Consider the following 24,900-nt stretch of genomic DNA (forward strand, 5'->3'; position numbering starts at 1 on the left):
TCGCCCACTCCCCACGTGTCTGTGCGTGTGGGTGTGTGCATGTGTGTCTGTGTGTGTATGCGAGCATTCATGGGTGTGCACATGGCGGGGGGGATGGGAGCTGTATCAGGTGGGGCAGCTCTGTGCCTTCACCCAGACAGAAGTCCCCTCAGACATCTCCCTCTCTCATCCCTGAGACACACACTTGGATCACAAAACACGGATGCACTTTTTGTCGTTTCCCTCACTAAGTTTTGAGTGACTGTGGAGGCAGAGACTGGGACCTAGAACCTGTGTACCCAAGCGCCACATGCAGGGCTGAGGCAGTTGGGCCCGTGAGGACATTTATTGATGAACAAGGCGAAGCATGATCCAGAAAACAGGGTATCAGCAATAAGCTGCATAAGTATAGCCCAGATTCAAGATCAACAACTGAACTCTAGGAAGGTTTGTACAGTCAGCTGAGAAAACGGATCTCTGGGGGCATTGGAAGATTCACAGGACATATCTGGAATCAGCTGGGCGACTGTAGGACCATAGCTGGGTCTCTAGAAACAGCCAGGAGACTGCAGCTGGGTCTCTGGAAACAGCCAAGCACTATAGCTGGTTCTCTGGAAACAGCCAAGGGACCACAGCTGGGTGTCTGGAAACAAGTGCTACACGTTCTCTCCAAGGAGCCAGTTGATTGTGGGAGGGGCCACATGGTGAATGAATCTCCTAGAAGTTGATTGGGGGTCTCAGGACTCCAGCTCTTGCCTGCAGGAGAATTGACTGGATGACTTCAGGAATGGACGATTCCACAGGGAAACCCTCCAAATGTCCACTGCAGGCTTTTGCAAGAGTGCCCTCCTGTGTCTTTAGTGCAGAGGCCAGGTGGGCCTGGGGTCAGTTTCTGGCAAGGGCTGCGTACATGCTGGACTTGGCCGTGGGCTCCGTGGACAGCAGGGACACAGCTCTGGCCGCCCTCTGTGCGACGGCCGGGTGGTCCAGCTGGGCATATATCACCTCCTGGGGGCCTCCTGCAGCAGGGGCCTGAGGAGGGAGACTCAGGGTGAGTGTGGGCGGCTGTGGTGAGGGAGGGGCTGTGGGAGGGGAAGACTTTGGTCGCCAGACTCCAGGTGCCCCCGCAGATCCCACCTCCTGAATCGCCATTGTGTGGTCCCCTCCCACAGAGAAGCAGGGTTGGTCTGTGTGACCAATAGAATATGGCAGAGTGAGGGCCACCTCCATGGGGAGGCCACAGAAGACACTGTGCCTTCTGTTCCTCCCTCTTCGGGGTCCCTCCCTCTGGGGGAGGCTGGCCGCCATGGAGAAGCCCGTGTGGTGGGGAAACGGGGCTCCTGTCCACAGCCAGGGGACTGAGCCGTCGTGGAAGTGGATCTTCCAGCCTCAGTTGAGCCTCAGATGAATGCAGCCCGGGTTAACATCTTGACAGCAACGTCAGGACAGACCATGAGCCACCACCACCCAGCCGATCCGATTCCTAATTCCTGGCCCAGGAAACTGAGATGATTCTGTTAAGCTGCTAAATTTCAGGGACTTTGGTACCCAGCGGCAGGTGACTAATGCAAGCACTTACTGAGGTATCCACCTCTCCATTCTTCTCAGGAAATCTGTAGACAGTGGCCAGATCTGGCAGGGAGAGGACAAGGGGTCAGTTCTCTGGGGTGGACCTTAGGAGGCAAATATGCCCGACCTCATAGCTTCATATTTTGTCTCCCACCCCATCTGGAACATCCTAGGATGCTCCCAAACGCCCCCTACCACATTGCTTCCTGATGGCACTGAATCCCCACTTCCCCCCTCCCAGACCTGTCCCCCATCCTTGTCTTTACCTGGTGTCCCATCTGGGACGTCAACAGCTGGGCTGAGCCTGAGGAGAGAGAACATGTGAGCCCTCAGGGCTGCCTGGGGGCAGGGGATTGGGGGCCCGGGGGTCATTCCCAGGAGCCTCACCTCTCCTGGGGCCTCTGCTCCTCACCTTGGCTTCTGGGGGGCCCTGAGGACAGTCAGGTGTGAATTAAGAAGAGAAGCCTTCCTCCCAACACCCCAAACAGCCTGCCCGGGTCACCGCACCCTGTCCCTGAGACCTACCCCGTTTTCTCTCATGCTGACGATGGAGGAGGAAAAGGCCCAGGAGGAGGAGACAAAGGAGAAAGGCCACAGGGACCCCGATGAGAATATAAACATGCTCTGTCGACAGGCCTGTGGGAGCTGGGAGGATGGAATCCGATTACCAGCAGCATGCATTTATCGCGCACCTGCAGCACACCCACCACGCGCTGGGGGCTTGTCGTGTTCCCACTTACATATCGATCTCTCATGCCCAGTAGTCCTGTGACATGGGACTCATTATCCCCACTTTACAGAACCGAGTCTGAGCGCTCAAGTCCTCTGTCCACACGGCGTTGGTCGAGCTGGAATATGACCAGCACCAAAGCCCCTTCTTTCCCCCTTTCCCCAAAGAGCGCGCACCGGGTTCCTGCTTCTGCGTCGCCCTCGCCCATCAGGACGGTTACCGTCCTGCGGGTGCGTCTGTGTCTCCGAGGAGTGAGGAGGGTCTGGGTCAGAGGCCTGATCTGGACAGAGAGGCCCCTGAGTCCCCTATCCCCACCTCCAAGGGGTCTCCTCCCCGGACCCCGACCTGCTCCCTCTAGAACAGCCCCATGGACCTTTCTGTGAGGATGGTTACCACCACGGTAGTCACGCGGGACAATTTTCATTGAAATTTAGGTTAACTAAAGTTAAAAGTCAGATCGCCAGCTGCACTAGCCACTGCGCTACCCCTGGCCAATGACACCCTCCGGGATGACGCAGATACACAGCATCTCCTTCCTGCAGGAGACTGTGGGGGACAGCGGTGCTCTCCACGCTTTGTGCACCTTTACGGAGACGGAAACCCAGTAGGAATCGGGAGCGGGCACCTCGGCCTGCTCACCTCCTTCTGGGTTCCCACCCCAAGCACAAGAACCCCCATCTCTGATCTCTTTCTGCTTTTCACAGCAATCCCTGATGGGGCGGAACTGCTCTTCTGTGAGTGGAGAAGCCAGGACCCGATGTCCTCGAGCTGCCTGAAGCCCAGCCTTTAGCAGGTGAGAGGACGGTGCGCCAGCCATGAGCTGGACTCCACGCGTGCGCCTTCGGTCCCTCACCTCCTTTACATCCCCTAAGTGCTGTGCTCGGCCTTGCTCCTTTTACACGTGGTCCAGCTGAGGTCTTGGGGGCTGGTACACCCGCAAGGTCGGAGCCCTTCATCCCCTCTTGTGGTCAGCGCCCCCTCCCTCCCACTGCTCCAGAGGTGGAGTCCTCAACATCCTTTAAAATAGAAAATTTCATTTCTTGGAGCATCGTTTCCTCAACACTGTGTCCTTGGTCCAGGCTCCACGACCCCATCCTGCGTTTTAACGCCGTTGCTGCCTGAGCTTCCCCTGATGACGTTTACTACGATTTAAAATAGCATATAGGGTGGGGATGGTGGTGTGCTGAATTGGGCGATTGGGAATGACATGTATACACTGATGTGTATAAAATTGATGACTGATTAAAAAAAAAAAGATAATTAAGATAATTATCTTCTAAAGATAAGATAATTATCTTCAGAAGATAATTAAGTCAGTGAAATTAATGGAGATGGGGGAACAAATACATAAAACAATCAAAAATATTATTAATAAATTAAAAGCTAAACTACCCACAGGCAAGGTCTGTGTATCTCTATATCTGACACATTGTAAATAATAAATGAAGATTTGTTCTGCCATTCTCTAAAAAAATAAAATAAAATAAAATAGCATATATGTTATACACGTACAAATATATAGCAATATATTTACATCTATAATGTATATTACATGTTATATAAATATGCTTAATGCTTAAATAATAAATATAAATATATTTTAAATTATGTGTTTTTAACTTACATATGTATAATTTAATTTATATGAATAATTTAAATTATACATAATTATGCTATACATAAAAATTATATCAATTATACATATTTAATATATATTATGGTACACATTTTAATATTTACATATACAAATTATAGTAATACATAATACATGATAACATAATATATAACACACATTACTCATGTAACAATATAGTAATGTATATTATATTGTATTACTTATATTTAATAGTGTAACTATATTCTAATATACTTAAATTATAGATCTGAAATTTTACATTGTAAGTTATATGTTTATATTTATATATGCCCGTATATACTTACATACGTCTCTATTATTCATTCTAATGAATTCTCCCGCTAAAGTTTGGGAGGCCAGGGACCCTTTCTCCTCATTCACCATGTGCATCAGTCCCACGGCAGGAGGGTGTCCGGTGCACACGAGGTGAGAAGAAAATATTTCCTCGGTATTAATAAGATTAGCACTTCTCCAGGTTGTCCCATTTGGCAGCACATTTAAGCGGGTGTCCTGTGTAAGTGAACTCCTGTGTCCCCAAAGCAGCACGGCGGGGTCGGTGCCCCAGGAGGGTGTGGAGGGGGTCAAAGTGTCCCCAGTGGACGCTGACTCCAGGACATCTCGGGGCTGACCACCCACAGGGACAGGGATGGCCTCATCCCAGAGGTCCCCCAAAGCACCATCCAGCCCTGGTCAGGGGTCCAGGACCATGTGACGTGCCCGATGGAGGGTGGGACACATAGCCTAGGGGCCCCACAGATTCTCACCCAGTGGAAAAGACAGTCAACACCATCCTGAGGGAAAAGACACAGGTTCCCTTGAAGGGGTCTGTCCCCACCCCATCTCTGGAAGCCCACTCCCCGCCAGCCCAGCAGGGCCAGCTCTGTGCCCACCCTGATGCTGGGGCTGAGCGTCCAGGCCACTGTGGTGTTCAGGTGAGACCAGGCTCTAAAGACCTGAGCCAGGTGTGAAGGCAGACGTGTGTGCAGAGGGAAGAGGGAGCCAGAGGGCTTGGGGGTCAGGAGGGGGCAGGCGAGCCTGTGCACGGAGGACACAGCTGGGGACAGGGTCCAGGGACCTGGGGCAAACCTGAGGGCAGGGCAGAGAGCTCCTCACCTGTCACCACCAGCTCCAGGGCATCCCTGGGCTCAGACCAGTGACTACCTGTCCGGTAGAGGCACTGATAAAGCTGGGCAGTGTCGCCACGCACAGCGGTGATGCTGAATCTGGCCTCCGTCTGGTGTGGACCAAGTTGAGACACAGTATTCTCATCCTTGAAGTCACTCCTATTTTCCTTCCTCTCCAGACGGAATTCCTCAGCCCCAGCAGGGCCCCTGCACACAATGGTCACAGGCCACCCCTGGGGGCTCACAGAGTCTGGCTCAGCCCTGGTGGAGCGTCTGGGCAGGGTCCCTAGGATGGGTAAGAGCAGAATCTCAGCATCCGTTACGTGAAAATCATCACATCACATAATTCACCCATTTTTGTTGCTCAGTTCAGTACTTTTTTTTTTTTTTTGAAACTTGCAAAGTTGTGCAACCATCACCACAATACAATTTTTTTTTTTTTTTTTGGCTGCACTGCATGTGGGATCTTAGTTCCCCAACCAGGGATCAGACCCGCACCCCCTGCATTGGAAGCATGCAGTCTTAACCACTGGACCACCAGGGAAGTCCCGCAATCCAATTTTAGAACATTTCCATCATCCTCTGCCAAAAGACCCCCCCATGCCCATTCTGTGAGCCTCTAAATTCTCATTACTGCGGACTTATTTTCCCCACTTGACTTAAGGACCCTGAGACTTGGTCACATCTTGCTCAGCATGACATGGGAGGTGTCAGAACAGACTGGGGGCCCCCGGGCATGTCTGCTGCAGGGGGCGGCTCCCTCCCTGACCATGGCCACTCTAGGGGGACAGAGAGGGCTGGGAGGGTGGCACAGGATGGGAATGACCGGGTCATTCCTGGGACAAGGAAAGCAGGGGTCTCAGTCGGTAGGAATGATCTGGGCTGGGTCTGAAGGGCAGCTGCCAGTGCCAGGTGGGATTGGGTGGGGTGAGGGGCGCAGTCTGCAGAGCGGCAGCGGAAGTGTGTGTGTGTGTGTGTGTGTGTGTGTGTGTGTGTGCAGGAGCTGGAGCACAGATCTGATCCCACATTCCTCAGCAGGCGAGTGTCTCTGTGTCCAATGCGAGTCTTCTGTGCTTTCATCCCTGGGTTTTCTCTGTATTTTTACCTTCGTCTCAGCTTATTTCCATTTCCCTGTTACTGAGGCTCTGGAAACCCCATCTGTCTCAACTAGCCTGCGAGCAGGGGGCAGAGCGGGTTTGTAGCCCTGAAACAGGAAGTTGGCCTCACATTCAGCAAAATCCCATAGAGGCAGAGGGCTGGCAGAGGTCGCTCATTCACTCTTTCTTTCTTCTGACCACATCTTAGTTCCCATCTATCTGTTTACTGATGCCTCCATGTACCACTGGTTCCACAAATATGAGAAACACCCAGGATGCCTGCCCTCTTGGGGCTGAAAGTCTAGAGAGAGGATAGACGTTGACCAATAATTGTGCAAATCCCCAGGTACAAACGGTGACACGTGCCCTCGGGGTGAGTGGGGGAATCTCGGGGGGCAGACGGGAGGCAGAGCTGCCGTCCTCTGGGAGGTCCAAGGGAAGAGGTATCTGAGCTGAGATCTGAGGTCAGGGATGAATTACCCAGGCCGAGGGACCAGGGGGACACCGGGCATTCAGGGTGGTGAGGAGGTCCGGAGCTGAGTGGGAAGATGGCATTTAGAAAGGGAAAGAAAACCAAGGTAACTGAGATAAGTGAGCCAGACAGCGTGGGGACAGCCAGATCCAGACCAAAGAGAGGTGTGTGGGTCTCAGTCTGTCTGAAGGTAAACTGTGAGAGGACTCTAAGGAAGATTAAGGTTTTCCTGAAGATAAATTATATACTATATATATATTTAAAGTTTTTAAGTAAAACTTTAAAATCATCATTTAAAACCACATCACTGTGTGATATAGTCTGTACGGGAGGATGGAGACGGTGGGACTGAGGGTGATTCTCAGCGTCTGCCCTTGGCGAGGTCCCGTTCTCTGCCCAGGGGCTGCTGAGGGAGATCTGGGCTCGTGTGGGGAGAGCTCGTGGGCTCAGCCTGGTCCTTATGACCTGAATCGTCCCTGTGGGCCATCAAGAGCAGAGGTGGAGAACGCGGGAGAGACCTGGGCGAGGGTTATACGTTTGGGGTTGTTTGCAATTCGAGGTGTACGTCAGGGCCCCCAGGATCGGCTCCACTCTCACCTACATCTGCCTGCGGGGTGCAGAGGGGATTGGGGAGAAGACTCACCCGCCTGCGTGTGGATCGTGTGGCCCAGACAGAGCACTGGAAGAGAAGTTCTAGTGAGAGAGACGCCCGCTATACGGTTTCCTCATGGGGCTGCAGTCAAGGGGGGGCCTTGAGGGGCCAGCGGGGTAGGGGGTGGTCATCGTCCCGTAGTTTCCCGACACCCCCGTCAACATTGCATCTGAGTACGCGCCCTCTCCTTGCTCTGAAATAGTCTCAAGACAAACCCCCAACCCGTCTTCCAAGCAGGTGTTCCTCCCCGGCCCCCCAGCCCTTCTCAGTCTGCACTCGACCCCATACCCAGGCACCATTTCCAGCACTGAACCTTCCGTGGTAAGACTTAGGTCTTGGCCAGAGCTGAGGGGGACCACTTTGCCCCCCTAGGGCCCCAGCGTCTTCTGGGCTGGAGTCGGGACGGAGCTGGGAAGCAGAGCCCCTCTGCCCCTGGATTCCTACCCCTCCATTCCAAGACTCACCCAGGCCCAGGAGGGTGGTGGGACGGGGCAACATGGCCCAGCCCCGGCCCCCGGCACCGTCCTGGAGTTTGTGAGTGAAGGACAGAGCCTGTAGGCGACACGAGAGAAGAGGATGTGGTGGCTAGGGGCCCTTTCTGGGGTTTCGACAACAACGGCCTCACACAAAGGGGAAGAGCTCTCTCTCCCCTCCCATCCACGCTTCCCACTAACGAGACAGAGGCGGGGCCTGGCTTCCAAAAGATGTTTGTTCCCGCTGTGCACCGATGAGGCTGAACTCATCTCCGGAGGCGCCGCCTGAGGGGGGAGCTTCATTCTCAATCTGTGGGGCAAGCAGTACACGGATTTGTGCGGCAAACTGACTTGACTGTTGGTCCCAGCTCCACACGACAACCATCTGTTCTTGGACAAAGAATTACACCACTTTATGCCAACGTTTCCTCGTGTTTAAAATGGGAAGCCCCAGATCCCCCTCCAAGTATTTAATATTACAATATATGTTACATTCCCAGCAAGGTACTGAGCTCATTAAAAATCTCTCACTAACATGGGTTCTCTGCCTATCTTCCCGAAGTGGCATGGGAACCAGGGAAGGGGAGGCTGGTCCGTCAGCACATGCAAAATCCTAAAGGGATGGGATAATCAGGAGACAGACCTTGGGAGCAGGGCCAGGGATGGGGAGGGCGTTTGTGCACACGGAGCCCAGCAGGACAGGAGCCCCATCACGGAATCTCATGTCCACCGCCCCTGAGGCCAGGGAAGAGCTGCTTCCCCCAGGGGTAGCTGCGCCAGACATTGATGGTGGTCTACACAGCAGCCGATGCTCACTTTTTCCTTATTAACAGAAACCTAGTTCTGTTTGAGTGGCCATGTTCCAACCCTGGGGCTGGGGGATAGGGGGAGTGCAGAGGATAAAATTTGGATTAAGGCAATCCAGCAATCCCATTTGCAGTGATTGGTCCAGAGGGGGCACATGACCATGTATGGCCAATGATACTTAAAGCAGGATATATCAGGGTTTCTGGGAATTATATTTCTCTCTTAATAACAGAGGGTCTCATAAGACTTTTACCTCCTTTTCTCCTGTCCATGGGGAGCTATATCATGATGATGTGATATCTGGAGCTGCAACAGCCATCTTGCAACCATGAGGCAACAAGCTTGACTACAATAGCAGAAATACTGAACAAACTGAGGGGAAAGAATACAAGATCCAGGGTTTATAGAAGGTCCCCAAGTGCTGAACCAGCCCTGGGACTGCCTATCCCTGGAATTGTTAATAAGTAAACAATAAATGTACTAGATTTTCTGTCAAAATTTCAGACTAAATCTGTGGACCACACTCCATTTTAAAATAATAATTATTTTAAAAACTAAAATTGCTTAATAGACTATTTTAAAGGTCTTTTTAAATGCCTCAAAGAAATGAACACTAAGTGGAGGCTATGTAGTCAAAAATTAAAGGAAGACAGGATTCCCCAGAGTCAAGTTGAATGCTGAACATGGCTCTCACCTTGACAGTGATGCATTAAGTTTTATTTTCATGGCCTTGCAGATGGTAGAGGCTAAAGGATAAAGTCCAGGGGTCACCCTCGTTGACTAACACCACCAGCCCCACGTATCTGTGTCTTTCTGGTCTCTCTCTCTCTGTCTCTCTCTCTCATCTTCATTAGTGGCTTTTATCAGGTTTATTGAGGGATAATTTGCAGACAACCAACTGCATCCATGAAATATGTGCAATTCAATGAGCTCTGGTAGTTGTGAAACCACCATCATAGTCAAGATTTCCATCACCACCAAGATTCCATGTTCCCTTTGTGAAAATAAGCAAAGTAACCTCATTTCAAATGGGGTCGGGAAGCCCTGAAAGGGGAACTCTCAGGCATGTGGCACTTGGTGCAGCCTCCATTCCCAGTAGGGAGAAGGAAGACGAGAATTATTTAGACAAGGGAGGACATTAATTACATGGGAATTTCATCCCCTGCTTTAAGAAAAAGAAGGAAGATCCTTCCGTGCCCCAGCAACAATGCTCTAACCACTGCTTCCAGCCAATGAGAAAATGTCAAACCTCTAACTCTTGTTCTTCAGTGAATTTCTGTTCAAAATAATCCTTCCCCATTTCCTCCTAAAACCCGATAAGAGGTGACCTCCCCTTTATCTCTTTAGACTTGCCTGTGATCCACCATAGCTGGCCTGTCCCAAATAGCAATTTTCTGCTATTCCCGAATAAACCATTTTGCTGCTAAGGTAACTGGCTATTTTATTTTTAAGGTTGATACTCTTTGGTCCCAGGTGATCACTGCCAACCAAAGAATGTCACTTTCTATCTGGCTCTACAAGGACTGAGTCATTAGCCACTGGAGTTCCTCACCTTCGACACACCCTGAAGGGTGTTCCAGGCAGGGATCAGGAAGGAGGCACTCTGTGCTCTGGGAAAACTGGCAGAACAGGCCTTCAGAGAGTTACATATTTTCAGGAGAAGATTTTATGAACCCAATTTCTTGCATCTTCTCGTACTTAGAAAAGCACTAAAGTCATTAACTAAGGTATCTATTCCTCGTGAGTAGCAGCAACTTTCTACAGAGATGTGTGCTTGACGGCATGTACCCCTTCTCCAAAATCACATAGATGCTGATATCGGAGCAGTTCCTCAGAGCTCTCTGAGAGGCTGTCTCGTGGGCCACAGTCCTCAGTATGTCCCCAAATAAAACTGAAACTCACAACTCTCACTGTGCATTTTGTGCATTTTTATTTCAGTCAACACCATTGATCTTTTCTTTTTAGAAAATATGTATCTGCTAAGTTATTTTTTTATTGACGTATAGTTGATTTACAATATTGTGTTAGTTTCAGGCATACAGCAAAGTAATTTGGTTATATATATATATATATATATGAAAAAAGAATACGTGTGTGTAACTTACGTATTCTTTTTTTCAATTCTTTTCCACTATAGGTTATTACTAGACTTCCCTGTGCTATACAGCAAATCCCTGTTTATCTATTTAATATATGGTAGTGTGTATCTGTTAATCCCATACTTCTAATTTATCCCTCCCCTCCTTTCGCCTTTGGTAATCATAAGTTTGTTTTCTATGTCTGTGAATCTGTTTCTGTTTTGTAAATAAGTTCATTTGTACTATTTTTTAGATTCCACATGTAAGTGACATCATATAATATTTGTCTTTTTCTGTCTGACTTCATTAAGTATGATAATCTCTAGATCCATCTAAGTTGCTGCAAATGGCATTATTTCATTCTTTTTTATGACTGGGTAATATTCCATTGCATATATGTACCACATCTTCTTTATCTATTCATCTGTCATGGACTCTTAGGTTACTTCCCTATCTTGGCTATTGGGAATAGTGCTGCAATGAACATTGAGGTGCATGTATCTTTTCAAATTAGAGTTTTCATCTCTTCTAGATATATGCCCAGGGGTGGGATTGCTGGATCATATGGTAACTCTATTTTAGTTTTTTAAGTAACCTCCATACTGTTCTCCATAGTGACTGCACCAATTCACATTCCCACCAACAGTGTAGGAGGGTTCCCTTTTCTTCACACTCTCTCCAGCATTTATTATTCATAGATTTTTTGATGATAGCTATTCTTTTTTTTCTTTCTTTCTTTCTTTTTTTTTTAACATCTTTACTGGAGTATAATTACATTACAATATTGTGTTAGTTTCTGCTGTATAACAAAGTGAATCAGCTATATGTATACGTATATCCCCATATCTCCTCCCTCTTGTGTCTCCCTCCCACCCTCCCTATCCCACCCCTCTAGGTGGTCACAAAGCACCGAGCTGATTTCCCTGTGCTATGCAGCTGCTTCCCACTAGCTATCTATTTCACATTTGGTAGTGTATATTATGTCCATGCCACTCTCTCACTTCGTCCCAGCTTACCCTTCCCCCTCCCCGTGTCCTCAAGTCCATTCTCTACGTCTATGTCTTTATTCCTGTCCTGCCCCTAGGTTCGTTAGAACCTTTTTTTTTAGATTCCATATATGTGTGTTAGCATAGGGTATTTGTTTTTCTCTTTCTGACTGACTTCACTCTGTATGACAGACTCTAGGTCCGTCCACCTCACTACAAATAACTCAATTTCGTTTCTTTTTATGGCTGAGTAATATTCCATTGTATATATGTGCCACATCTTCTTTATCCATTCATCTATCGATGGACACTTAGGTTGCTTCCATGTCCTGGCTATTGTAAATAGAGCTGCGATGAACATTGTGGTACATGACTTTTTGAATTATGGTTTTCTCAGGGTATATGCCCAGTGGTAGGATTGCTGGGTCGTATGGTAGTTCTATTTTTAGTTTTATAAAGAACCTCCATACTGTCCTCCATAGTGGCTGTATCAATTTACATTCCCACCAACAGTGCAAGAGGTTTCCCTTTTCTCCATACCCTCTCCAGCATTTATTGTTTGTAGATTTTTTTCGATGATGGCCATTCTGACCGGTGTGAGGTGATATGTCATTGTAGTTTTGATTTGCATTTCTCTACTGATTAGTGATGTTGAGCATCCTTTCATGTGTTTGTTGGCAACCTGTATATCTTCTTTGGAGAAATGTCTATTTAGGTCTTCTGCCCATTTTTGGGTTGGGTTGTTTGTTTTTTTGATATTCAGCTGCATGAGCTGCTTGTAAATTTTGGAGATTAGTCCTTTGTCAGTTGCTTCATTTGCAAATATTTTCTCCCATTCTGAGGGTTGTCTTTTCGTCTTGTTTATGGTTTCCTTTGCTGTGCAAAAGCTTTTAAGTTTCATTAGGTCCCATTTGTTTATTTTTGTTTTTATTTCCGTTTCTCTAGGAGTGGGTCAAAAAGGATCTTGCTGTAATTTATGTTATAGAGTCTTCTGCCTATGTTTTCCTCTAAGAGTTTTATAGTGTCTGGCCTTACATTTAGGTCTTTAATCCATTTTGAGTTTATTTTTGTGTATGGTGTTAGGGAGTGTTCTAATTTCGTACTTTTACATGTAGCTGTCCAGTTTTCCCAGCACCACTTATTGAAGAGACTGTCTTTTCTCCATTGTATATTCTTGCCTCCTTTATCAAAGATAAGGTGACCATATGTCCATGGGTTTATCTCTGGGCTTTCTATCCTGTTCCATTCATCTGTATTTCTGTTTTTGTGCCAGCACCATACTGTCTTGATTACTGTAGCTTTGTAGTATAGTCTGAAGTCAGGGGGCCTGATTCCTCCAGCTCCGTTTTTCTTTCTCAAGACTGCTTTGGCTATTTGGGGTATTTTGTGTTTCCATACAAATTGTGAAATTTTTTGTTCTAGTTCTTTGAAGAATGCCAGTGGTAGTTTGACAGGGATTGCATTGAATCTGTAGATTGCTTTGGGTAGTATAGTCATTTTCACAATGTTGATTCTTCTAATCCAAGAACATGGTATATCTCTCCATCTGTTTGTATCATCTTTAATTTCTTTCATCAGTGTCTTACAGTTTTCTGCATGCAGGTCTTTTGTCTCCTTAGGTGGGTTTATTCCTAGGCATTTTATTCTTTTTGTTGCAGTGGTAAATGGGAGTGTTTCCTTAATTTCTCTTTCAGATTTTTCATCATTAGTGTATAGGAATGCAAGAGATTTCTGTGCATTAATTTTGTATCCTGCTACTTTACCAAATTCATTGATTAGCTCTAGTAGTTTTCTGGTAGCATCTTTAGGATTCTCTATGTATAGTATCATGTCATCTGCAAACAGTGACAGTTTTACTTCTTCTTTTCTGATTTGGATTCCTTTTATTTCTTTTTCTTCTCTGATTCCTGTGGCTAAAAGTTCCAAAACTATGTTGAATAATAGTGGTGAGAGTCAACAACCTTGTCTTCTTCCTGATCTTAGAGGAAATGGTTTCAGTTTTTCACCATTGAGAATGATGTTGGCTGTGGGTTTGTCTTATATGGCATTTACTATGTTGAAGTAAGTTCCCTCTATGCCTACTTTCTGGAGGGTTTTTATCATAAATAGGTGTTGAATTTTGTCAAAAGCTTTTTCTGCATCTACTGAGATGATCATGTGGTTTTTCTCCTTCAATTTGTTAATATGGTTTATCACATTGATTGATTTGCATATATTGAAGAATCCTTGCATTCCTGGGATAAACCCCACTTGATCATGGTGTATGATCCTTTTAATGTGCTGTTGGATTCTGTTTGCTAGTATTTTGTTGAAGATTTTTGCATCTATGTTCATCAGTGATTTTGGCCTGTAGTTTTCTTTTTTTGTAACATCTTTGTCTGGTTTTGGTATCAGGGTGATGGTGGCCTCATAGAATGAGTTTGGGAGTGTTCCTCCCTCTGCTATATTTTGAAGAGTTTGAGAAGGATGGGTGTTAACTCTTCTCTAAATGTTTGATAGAATTTGCCTGTGAAGCCATCTGGTCCTGGGCTGTTGTTTGTTAGAAGATTTTTAATCACGGTTTCAGTTTCAGTGCTTGTGATTGGTCTGCTTACATTTTCTATTTCTTCCTGGTTCAGTCTCGGAAGGTTGTGCTTTTCTAAGAATTTGTCCATTTCTTCCAGGTTGTCCATTTTATTGGCATATAGTTGCTTCTAGTAATCTCTCATGATCCTTTGTATTTCTGCAGTGTCAGTTGCTACTTCTTTTTCATTTCTAATTCTACTGATTTGAGTCTTCTTCCTCTTTTTCTTGATGAGTCTGGCTAATGGTTTATCAATTTTGTTTATCTTCTCAAAGAACCAGCTTTTAGTTTTATTGATCTTTGCTATTGTTTCCTTCATTTCTTTTTCATTTATTTCTGATATGATCTTTATGATTTCTTTCCTTCTGCTAACTTTGGGGTTATTTTGTTCTTCTTTCTCTAATTGCTTTAGGTGTAAGGTTAGGTTGTTTATTTGAGATGTTTCTTGTTTCTTGAGGTAGGATTGTATTGCTATAAACTTTCCTCTTAGAACTGCTTTTGCTGCATCCCATAGGTTTTGGGTCGTCATGTTTTCATTGTCATTTTTTTCTAGGTATTTTTTTATTTCCTCTTTGATTTCTTCAGTGATCTCTTGGTTATTTAGTAGTGTATTGTTTAGCCTCCATGTGTTTGTATTTTTTACAGATTTTTTTCCTGTTATTGATATCTAGTCTCATAGCGTTGTGGTCAGAAAAGATACTTGATACGATTTCAATTTTCTTAAATTGACCAAGGCTTGATTTGTGACCCAAGATACGATCTATCCTGGAGAATGTTCCATGAGCACTTGAGAAGAAAGTGTATTCTGTTGTTTTTGGATGGAATGTCCTATAAATATCAATTAAGTCCATCTTGTTTAATGTATTATTTAAAGCTTGTGTTTCCTTATTTATTTTCATTTTGGATGATCTGTCCTTTGGTGAAAGTGGGGTGTTAAAGTCCCCTACTATGATTGTGTTACTGTCAATTTCCCCTTTTATGGCTGTTAGCATTTGCCTTATGTATTGAGGTGCTCCTATGTTGGGTGCATAAATATTTACAATTGTTGTATCTTCTTCTTGGATTGATCCCTTGATCATTATGTAGTGTCCTTCTTTGTCTCTTGTAATAGTCTTTATTTTAAAGTCTATTTTGTCTGATATGAGAATTGCTACTCCAGCTTTCTTCTGATTTCCATTTGCATGGAATATCTTTTTCCATCCCCTCACTTTCATCTGTATGTGTCCCTAGGTCTGAAGTGGGTCTCTTGTAGACAACATATACATGGGTCTTGTTTTTGTATCCATTCAGCCAGTCTACGTCTTTTGGTCGGAGCATTTAATCCATTTACGTTTAAGGTACTTATCGATATGTATGTTCCTATGACCATTTTCTTAATTGTTTTGGGTTTGTTATTATAGGTCTTTTCCTTCTCTTGTGTTTCCTGCCTAGAGAAGTTCCTTTAGCATTTGTTGTAAAGCTGGTTTGCTGATACTGAATTCTCTTAGCTTTTGCTTGTCTGTAAAGGTTTTAATTTCTCCGTCGAATCTGAGTGAGATCCTTGCTGGATAGAGTAATCTTGGTTGTAAGTTTTTCCCTTTCATCACTTTAAATATGTCCTGCCACTCCCTTCTGGCTTGCAGAGTTTCTGCTGAAAGATCAGCTGTTAACCTTATGGGAGTTCCCTTGTATGTTATTTGGTGTTTTTCCCTCGCTGCTTTTAATATTTTTTCTTTGTATTTAATTTTTGGTAGTTTGAATAATATGTGTCTTGGCGTGTTTCTCCTTGGATTTATCCTGTATGGGACTCTCTGCGCTTCCTGGATTTGATTGACTATTTCCTTTCCCATATTAGGGAAGTTTTCGACTATAATCTCTTCAAATATTTTCTCAGTCCCTTTCTTTTTCTCTTCTTCTTCTGGGACCCCTATAATTCGAATGTTGGTGCATTTAATGTTGTCCCAGAGGTCTCTGAGACTGTCATGAATTCTTTTTGTTCTTTTTTCTTTATTCTGCTCTGCAGTAGTTATTTCCACTGTTTTATCTTCCAGCTCACTTATCCGTTCTTCTGCCTCAGATATTCTGCTATTGATTCCTTCTAGAGAATTTTTAATTTCATTTATTGTGTTTTTCATTATTGTTTGTTTGCTCTTTACTTCTTCTAGGTCCTTGTTAAACGTTTCTTGTATTTTCTCCATTCTGTTTCCAAGATTTTGGATCATCTTTACTATCATTACTCTGAATTCTTTTTCAGGTAGACTGCCTATTTCCTCTTCATTTGTTTGGTCTGGTGGGTTTTTACGTTGCTCCTTCATCTGCTGTGTGTTTCTCTGTCTTCTCATTTTGCTTAACTTACTGTGTTTGGGGTCTCCTTTTCGCAGGCTGCAGGTTCATAGTTCCCATTGTTTTTGGTGTCTGACCCCAGTGGCTAAGGTTGGTTCAGTGGGTTGTGTAGGCTTCCTGGTGGAGGGGACTAGTGCCTGTGTTCTGGTGGATGAGGCTGGATCTTGTCTTTCTGGTGGGCAGGACCGTGTCCGGTGGTGTGTTTTGGGGTGTCTGTGACCTTATTATGATTTTAGGCAGCCTCTCTGCTAATGCGTGGGGTTGTGTTCCTGTCTTGCTAGTTGTTTGGCATGGGGTGTCCAGCGGTGTAGCTTGCTGGTCGTTGAGTGGAGCTGGGTCTTATCATTGAGATGGAGATCTCTGGGAGAGCTTTCGCTGTTTGATATTATATGGAGCTGGGAGGTCTCTGGTGGACCAGTGTCCTGAACTCGGCTCTCCCACCTGAGAGGCACAGGCCTGACACCCGGCTGGAGCACCAAGACCCTGTCAGCCACACAGCTCAGAAGAAAAGGGAGAAAGAAAGAGAGAAAGAGAGAGAGAGAGAGAGATGGAGGGAGGGAGGGAGAAAGAAAGGGGGAGCAAGAGAGAGAGAGAGAAAGAAAGAAGGAAATAAAATAAAGTTATTTAAATAAAAAATTTTTTAAATATTAAACATTTTAAAAATTAAGAAGTAATAAAAAAAAGAAAAAAAAAGTAAGAAAGAAGAGAGCAACCAAACCAAAAAACAAATCCACCAGTGATAACAAGTGCTAAAAACTATACTTAAAAAAAAAAAAAAGACAAACAGAACCCTAGGACAAATGGTAAAAGCAAAGCTATACAGACAAAATCACAAAGAAGCATACACGTACACACTCACAAAAAGAAAAAGGAAAAAAAAATCTATATATTTAAAAAAAGGAAGAGAGCAACCAAATCAATAAACAAATCTACCAATGATAATAAACTCTAAATACTAAACTAAGATAAACATAAAACCAGAAACAAATTAAACGCAGAAAGCAAACCTCAAGTCTACAATTGCTCCCAAAGTCCACTCCCTCAATTTTGGGATGATTCGTTATCTAGTCAGGTATTCCACAGATGCAGGTACATCAAGTTGTTTGTGGAGATTTAATCCGCTGCTTCTGAGGCTGCTGGGAGAAATTTCCCTTTCTCTTCTTTGTTCACACAGCTGCGGGGGTTCAGCTTTGGATTTGGACCCGCCTCTGCGTGTAGGTCGCCTGAGGGCGTCTCTTCTTCGCTCAGACAGGACGGGGTTAAAGGAGCAGCTGCTTCGGGGGCGCTGGCTCACTCAGGCCGGGGGAGGGCGCTGTACGGAGGAGGCGGGGCGAGCCTGCGGTGGCAGAGGCGTCGTGACGTTGCACCAGCCCGAGGCGCACCGTGCGTTCTCCCGGGGAAGTTGTCCCTGGATCACGGGACCCTGGCAGTGGCGGGCTGCACACACTCCCGGGAGGGGCGGTGTGGAGAGTGACCTGGGCTCGCACACAGGCTTCTTGGTGGCGGCAGCAGCAGCCTTAGCGTCTCAGGCCCGTCTCTGGGGTCCGCGCTGATGGCCGCGGCTCGCGCCCGTCTCTGGAGCTCGTTTAGGCGGCGCTCTGAATCCCCTCTCCTCGCGCACCGTGAAACAAAGAGGCAAGAAAAAGTCTCTTGCCTCTTCGGCAGCTGCAGACTTTTCCCCGGTCTCCCTCCCGGCTCGCCGTGGCGCACTAGCCCCTTCAGGCTGTGTTCACGCTGCCAACCCCAGTCCTCTCCCTGCGATCCGACCGCAGCCCGAGCCTCAGCTCCCAGCCCCGCCCGCCCCGGCGGGGGAGCAGACAAGCCTCTCGGGCTGGTGAGTGCTGCTCGGCGCCGAGCCTCCGTGCGGGAATCTCTCCGCTTTGCCCTCCGCACCCCTGTGGCTGCGCTCTCCTCCGTGGCTCCGAAGCTCCCCCCTCCGCCCCCCGCAGTCTCCGCCCGCGAAGGGGCTCCTAGTGTGTGGACACCTTTCCTCCTTCACGGCTCCCTCCCACTGGTGCAGGTGCCGTCCCTATTCTTTTGTCTCTGTTATTTCTTTCTTCTTTTGCCCTACCCAAGTACGGGGGGAGTTTCCTGCCTTTTGGGAGGTCTGAGGTCTTCTGCCAGCGTTCAGTAGGTGTCCTGTAGGAGTTGTTCCACATGTAGATGTATTTCTGATGTATCTGTGGGGAGGAATTTACTCCTCCGCCATCTTGAAGGTCTCTCCTCTTATTTGTTGACCAAATAAAATTCCTCCCTCTCCCTCTGTCTCTGTCTCTGTCTCCGTCTCCCTGTCTCTTTGTCTTTCTCTTTCCCTCTCTGTCTCTCCATCTCTCTCCCTCTCTGTGTCTCTATCTCCATCTCTCTGTCTCTCTGTGTCTCCCTGTGTCTCTCTATCTCCCTCTATCTCTGTCTGTCTCTCCCTCTCTCCCCCCTGCCCTCTTGTTTGCTCACTCTTCCTCCTCCCCCTTTCTAAACTTTATTTTCTGAAAGGCAGCCCTATAGCCTACACCCTTGGATTAATTCAATTTCACTTCACTGACTGCTGCCCTCAGTGGCATGTGGAGCAACCAGCTCAAGCCAGTTCCTGACACCTGGCTGTGAACATCCCTCCCCGGTTGCGGGTTCAGTGATGTCAGTTTTAGAGCTTGAATTCAGCCACGCTGTGAGTATTTACACCCCAGAAATTGACAGATACTACAAATCAGTTATTTTCTTTCAGAGAGCTGTTAAGCATTTGCAATCACACTGCTGGGCAATTTCCAAAGGCCACTTTAAAGAAAATTAAACAGAGCATGGAAAGAAAAACTCTGTGAAATCAACATCCTACAGGAAAACCAGAAAACTGATAAAATCCTGTCTATGTCCGTGGTATCCCCCCACCTACTCCATTCCTTCCTCACCTAAAGTAACCAACTTCTGAAATCATGTGTTCAAACTTCCCTTGCATTTTTGTAAATATAATGTGACCACACACATATATATCAGTGTTCATATAGGTACATATGTTCATTGTCATTTTTAACTTTATAACAAAATATAGTTTTCAAAATGATTTTTGAAATCAAATACAGAGTAAATGTGTGCTAATGTTCTATTAATTCATTAACGATGGAATCATCATTCGAAATTCCTATCTTTACTCAACTATTTACCCTTTCCATTTTTCTTCCTTCCCTCCTGCATATCTGTTTCTACTGGGATTATTCTCCTTTTGCCTGAAACTTTCATTCTTTTGGTGCCCATCTGTTGGTGAAGAATACGATTTTTCATTGCCGAAATGTCTTTATTTCACTGCCAATATTGAAGTTTTCTCTTGTTGTAGAGTTCTAGGTTGGCAGGTTTTTTTTTTTAGCACTTAAATATGGCATTAATCATTTTTGTTGCAAATGAACTGCAACTCTTCTTGATGCTCCTTTGAAAGTAATGTATCCTTTTTCTTTCAGTGCTTTTAAGATTTTGTCCTTGGGGTTCAGCAGTTTTCCTCTGATGTATCTCAGGGTGTGTGTTGACGTGTACTAGATTAAAAGTGCACATATCAGGGATGTCCTGGTGGTCTAGTGGTTAAGACACTGCACTTCCACTGCAGGGGGCGTGGGTTTGATCCCTGGCTGGGGAACTAAGATCCCGAATGCAGATCCCCGGTGGGGGAATTAAGATCCCACATGCCGTGCGGCGTGACCCAAAAAAAAAAAAAAAAAAAAGTGCACGTATCAAATGCACAGCTTGATGAATTTTCACAAATTGAGCACGCTTATGTGTTCCAGTAACTTCTCTCCAAAGGTAATGCCTACACTAACTTCTAACAGCATGGGTTAAATGTGCTTGTTTTGGTTCTTTAGGTCAACATGAAAATTCTCTTCACTCTCTTTGTGTGTGTGTGTGGCTTCTGTTCATCCAAATGTTTGTAAGATTTGTCCATAATAATGCAGGAAGCTGTAGACCTTCAGCTCTGGTTGCTCTGGAGAATTCTATTGCGTGAATCACCACAATGAGTATATCCATCCTAGTGTAAATAGGCATTTGCTTAGCTTCTAGTTTAGGTTAGTGATGGATAGTGCTGCTTTGAATTTCTTAACACATGTGAAGTGATGAACATATATGTGCATTTTTGTTGGAATAAACCTACGAGTGTAACTGCTGTGTGTTGTGCTAAACACACATTTATTCAACTTTAGTAGGTACTTCTGAACATTTTTCAAAGTGACTGTATTAATTAATACGGATTAATTAATTAATCTGAGTGTTCTGGTTATTCCACATCCTCACCAAGCCCTCCAATTTTGCATCTTTTTATTTTAGCCACGCTGTGATGGGTGGTGGTACCTTTGTGGTTTTACTTTGCATTTCTCTAATGACTGATGCACTTGGGAACATTTTCCTATGGTTTTTGGTCATTTGAGTATTCATTTTATTTTTGTGAAATGTCTGTTTGAGTCATTTTCTCATTTCAGAAAATTGGGTTGACTAACTTTTTTTACTAAACAATAGGAAGCTTTCTCTTTTTCTTGTTATGCATGTGAGTCCTTTATCAGACATGTTCATTGTGATTATCTATTCCTAGTCTAGCTGGGGTTCACTTTCTTATTGGGGCATTTTGAAGAATAGAATTTCTGAATCTTATTATAGTCCCATTTATCTAATTTTTATTTTATATTTAGTGCTGCTGCAAAATGTGAAGAAGCTTCCTGTGTATTCCTCCCAGAACTATATATGTACTTTTTAGATTTATGTCGTCAGTTCTTGGGAAATAATGGTGTGTGTGTGCGTGTTGCGTGCTAAGAGTCCACATACATTTTGCATGTGGAGATCCGATTGATACAGCACAGTTTATTGGAAGGACCACCCTGTCCTCATTGAGCTCCTGGGTATCCTGTGTCATATCGCAGGAGACTGAACCCATCTGTTACCAGCCTTTCCATCTGTTCTAATGTTTAGTTTGTGTGTCTGTGCGCCCATATCACATGGATCCAGACACTCTAGCTTCATGACACCTACGAGTGTGAGTCTTCCAGCTTTGTTTTTCTTTTTCAAGATATCATTGAATAAGTTTGGCCCTCAGTATGTCTAAGAAAAAAAAAAACTCCCTGGGTTTTATATATATATAGCAGTTCGTATCTGCTAATATCAAACTCCTAATTTGTCCCTCTCCCCACCCTTTCCCCTTTGGTAACCAGAAGTTTGTTTTTGTGTGTGAGTCTGTTTCTGTTTTGTAAATAAGTTCGTTTGTATCATTTTTTAGATTCTACATGTAAGTGGTATCATATGATATTTGTCTTTCTATGTCTGACTTAACTTCATTTAGTATGACAATCTCTAGGTCCATCCATGTTGCTGCAGATGGCATTATTTCATTCTTTTTTATGGCTGAGTAATATTCCATTGTATATATGTACCACATCTTCTTTATCCGTTCATCTGTCGATGGACATTTAGGTTGCTTCCATGTCTTGGCTGTTGTGAATAGTGCTGCAATGAACACAGGGGTGCATGTATCTTTTCGAATTAGAGTTTTCATCTTTTCCAGATATATGCCCAGGAGTGGGATTGATGGATCATATGGTAACTCTATGTTAGTTTTTCCCTGGGTTTTGATTGAAATTTCATCAAATCCACAGATTCCTTTTGGGACTATCAACATCTTTACAATATTGAGTCTTTCTACTCTCTATTTAAAATTTAAGACTTCAGAGTTTCTCTCAATATGTTTTGTAGTTCAATGTGGTGGTCTTACAGATCCTTTCTTAGATTTATTGCTTTTATTATATGTTTTTAGATTATTGTGTATGTCATTGGTTTTTAAAAATTTTATTTCTACCCCCCCCCTTTTTTTTTTTTTGCTGTTATGAAGAAACATGGTTGGGTTTTTGTGGACCTTCTATGTAATGGCCTTGCAAAATTCATTTATTAATTTTGGTAGTTTGTATAGTCTCTTGGATTTTTTATGTACACAACAGTATATTCTATTTTCAGTGACAGTTTGTATTACTTTGTTTCCAATGCTTATGGCTTTCATCCCTTTTTCTTGCTTTTTTGTACTGGCTAGAATCGCTAATGAATATAAATGATGACATCAAGATTTCACCGTTTAATATGATGCTTTTTGTAGGGCTACTTCCATCTTCTTTACCAGATTAAGAAATTTCCTATTTTACTGTAGTGTGTATTTTTTTGTTCTGTTTTGTTTCCTTTACCGTGAATGGCCATTTAATTTTCTTAAATGTGTTCTGCATCTGTCATATGTTCTGCATATAATTTGTCTCTTTTTTCCTCTGTTAATGAGGAAAGTTATAGTGATGTGTTTTTTTTTGTTTTTTGGTTTTTTTTGGCTGCGTTGGGTCTTCATCGCTGCACGTGGGCTTTCTCTAGTTGCGGTGAGCGGGGCCTACTCTGTTGCAGTGTGCAGGCTGCTTCTTGCGGTGGCTTCTCTTGTTGTGGAGCACGGGCTCTAGGTGCGCAGGCTTCAGTAGTTGTGGCTCACGGGTTCGGTAGTTGTGGTTCGCAGGCTCTAGAGCGCAGGCTCAGTAGTTGTGGCGCACAGGCTTAGATGCTCCGCGGCATGTGGGATCTTCCTGGACCAGGGCTTGAACCCGTGTTCCCTGCATTGGCAGGCGGATTCTTAATCACTGCCCATCAGGGAAGCCCCTACTGATGTATTTTTAAATGTTAAGTCATTCTGCATACAAGATATAAATCCCACTTGGTTATAAAATAGTATTGTTATTATATAACTATATTATTTGCTCATTTTTATTAAGGATTCTTGAACAAGATTAGCTTGTAATATTTTATCACGTAATATCCTTAGTTGGGTTTTGAAATCAAGGCTTTGCTTGAATTCCAAAATGGGATATAGAAAACAGTATAGATCTTCCTCAAAAAATTAAAAATAGAACTACCATATGACCCAGCAATCCCACTTCTGAGTATATATCTAAAGGAAATGAAAACAGAATCTCTAAGAGATTTCTGAATTCCCATGTTCATTGCAGCGTTATTCATAATAGCCAAGATATGGAAGCAACCTAAGTGTCAATCAACAGATGAATGGTTAAAGAAGATGTGGTATATTTATAAGTGGAATATTATTCAGCCATGAGAAAGAAGGAAATCCTACCATTTGCAAAAGTAAAGATGGACCCTGAGGGCATCATGCTGAATGAAATAAATCAGACAGAGAAAGACAAATGCTGTATGATCTCACTTCTATAGGGCATCTAAAAAAGCCAAACTCATAGAAATAAAGGGTAGAATGATTGTTTTTTAAGGGCTGGGGTGGGGAAAATGGGGAGATGCTGGCCAAAGGGTACCAGCTTGCAGTTGTAAGACGAAGTTCTGGGGATCTAATATATAGCATGGTATAGACAACAATACTGTACTCTAGACTTCAAAGTTGCTAAGAGACTAGATCTTGTTCTCAGCACAAAGAAAAAGAGAAATGGCAACTATGTGATGGGATGGATGTGTTAGCTAATGCTACAGTGGTAATCAAGTTGCAATATTTAAATGTATCAAATCAATATACTGTACACCTTAAACTTAAACAATGTTATATGTAATTATGTCTCAATATAAATAAACAGACAAATAAATTCATGGGATATAAGGTATATTCTCTCTTTTTTCTCACTGAAATGTTTTTTATAAGATTGGTGTTATTTTTCCTTTAAAGTTTGGATGAATTCACTTTGAAGTACTAAACAGTGTTTTATATGTACTTGGGTTTCTCTGAGGTTCTGGAAGCAGTGGCTTGATGGCTGATCCAATTTGGGAAACAAAAATGGATCACTTTGGTTTTTTGTTTTGTTTTGTTTTGTTTTGGTTTTTGTTTGTTTGTTTTTTGGCCGTGCCATGCAGCATGCAGGATTGGGTTCCCTGACCAGGGATTGAACCCGTGCCCCCTGCATTGGGAGCACTGAGTCTTAACCACTGGACCACCAGGAAGGTTCCCAAAATGGATCACTTTGGATAATTAAAAGTTGGATAAAATTAAAATTAGATAAAACTGGATAATTTCTAGGTCATTATCTCCTCAAATATTGCTTTTTCTTCATTCTCTCTCTTCTTCGCTCCTAGGGCTCCAATTAATCATACGTAGAAACTTTTTCCTGTGCTCCACAAGTCTCTTAGAATTTTCCTTTGGGTTTCCATTTTCTTTTCTGAGTACTTCAATCTGGATAGATTTACCTTATGTCCAGTTTATTGTTTTTGTCTTCTGCACTGTTCCGGCCCCCCATGACCATGAAGTCAGGGTCCAAAAATCATTAGGATCCAATGACACGAGAGGTCGTTGTCAGAAAAGCCATTGTGACTGGAGATGTCTTCAGTGACTGAAGTCACAAAATTCAAGGGAAGCCAGAAAAGCCATGGTCTGCTAATAAGCAAGACCTGGAATGTTAGCTCATCTCTCTTAGG

The 24,900-nt window shown here is 44.3% G+C and overlaps 1 protein-coding gene across 1 annotated transcript; it reads right to left on the reverse strand.

Annotated features, from left to right (window-relative positions):
• Positions 1-306: 306 nt before the first annotated feature.
• On the reverse strand, positions 307-7,805 carry LAIR1 (leukocyte associated immunoglobulin like receptor 1). The gene is made up of 8 exons (XM_059905779.1): positions 7,724-7,805; positions 7,251-7,286; positions 5,028-5,324; positions 2,074-2,193; positions 1,936-1,978; positions 1,815-1,852; positions 1,559-1,611; positions 307-1,011 (listed from the first exon to the last, which is right to left on the reverse strand). Exons 1-8 carry the CDS (start codon positions 7,755-7,757, stop codon positions 865-867), a joined length of 768 nt encoding a protein of 255 aa, XP_059761762.1. The 5' UTR covers positions 7,758-7,805; the 3' UTR covers positions 307-864.
• Positions 7,806-24,900: the final 17,095 nt, after the last annotated feature.

Source organism: Balaenoptera ricei, chromosome 19 (genome assembly GCF_028023285.1).
Source record: "Balaenoptera ricei isolate mBalRic1 chromosome 19, mBalRic1.hap2, whole genome shotgun sequence".
NCBI lineage: Eukaryota > Metazoa > Chordata > Mammalia > Artiodactyla > Balaenopteridae > Balaenoptera > Balaenoptera ricei.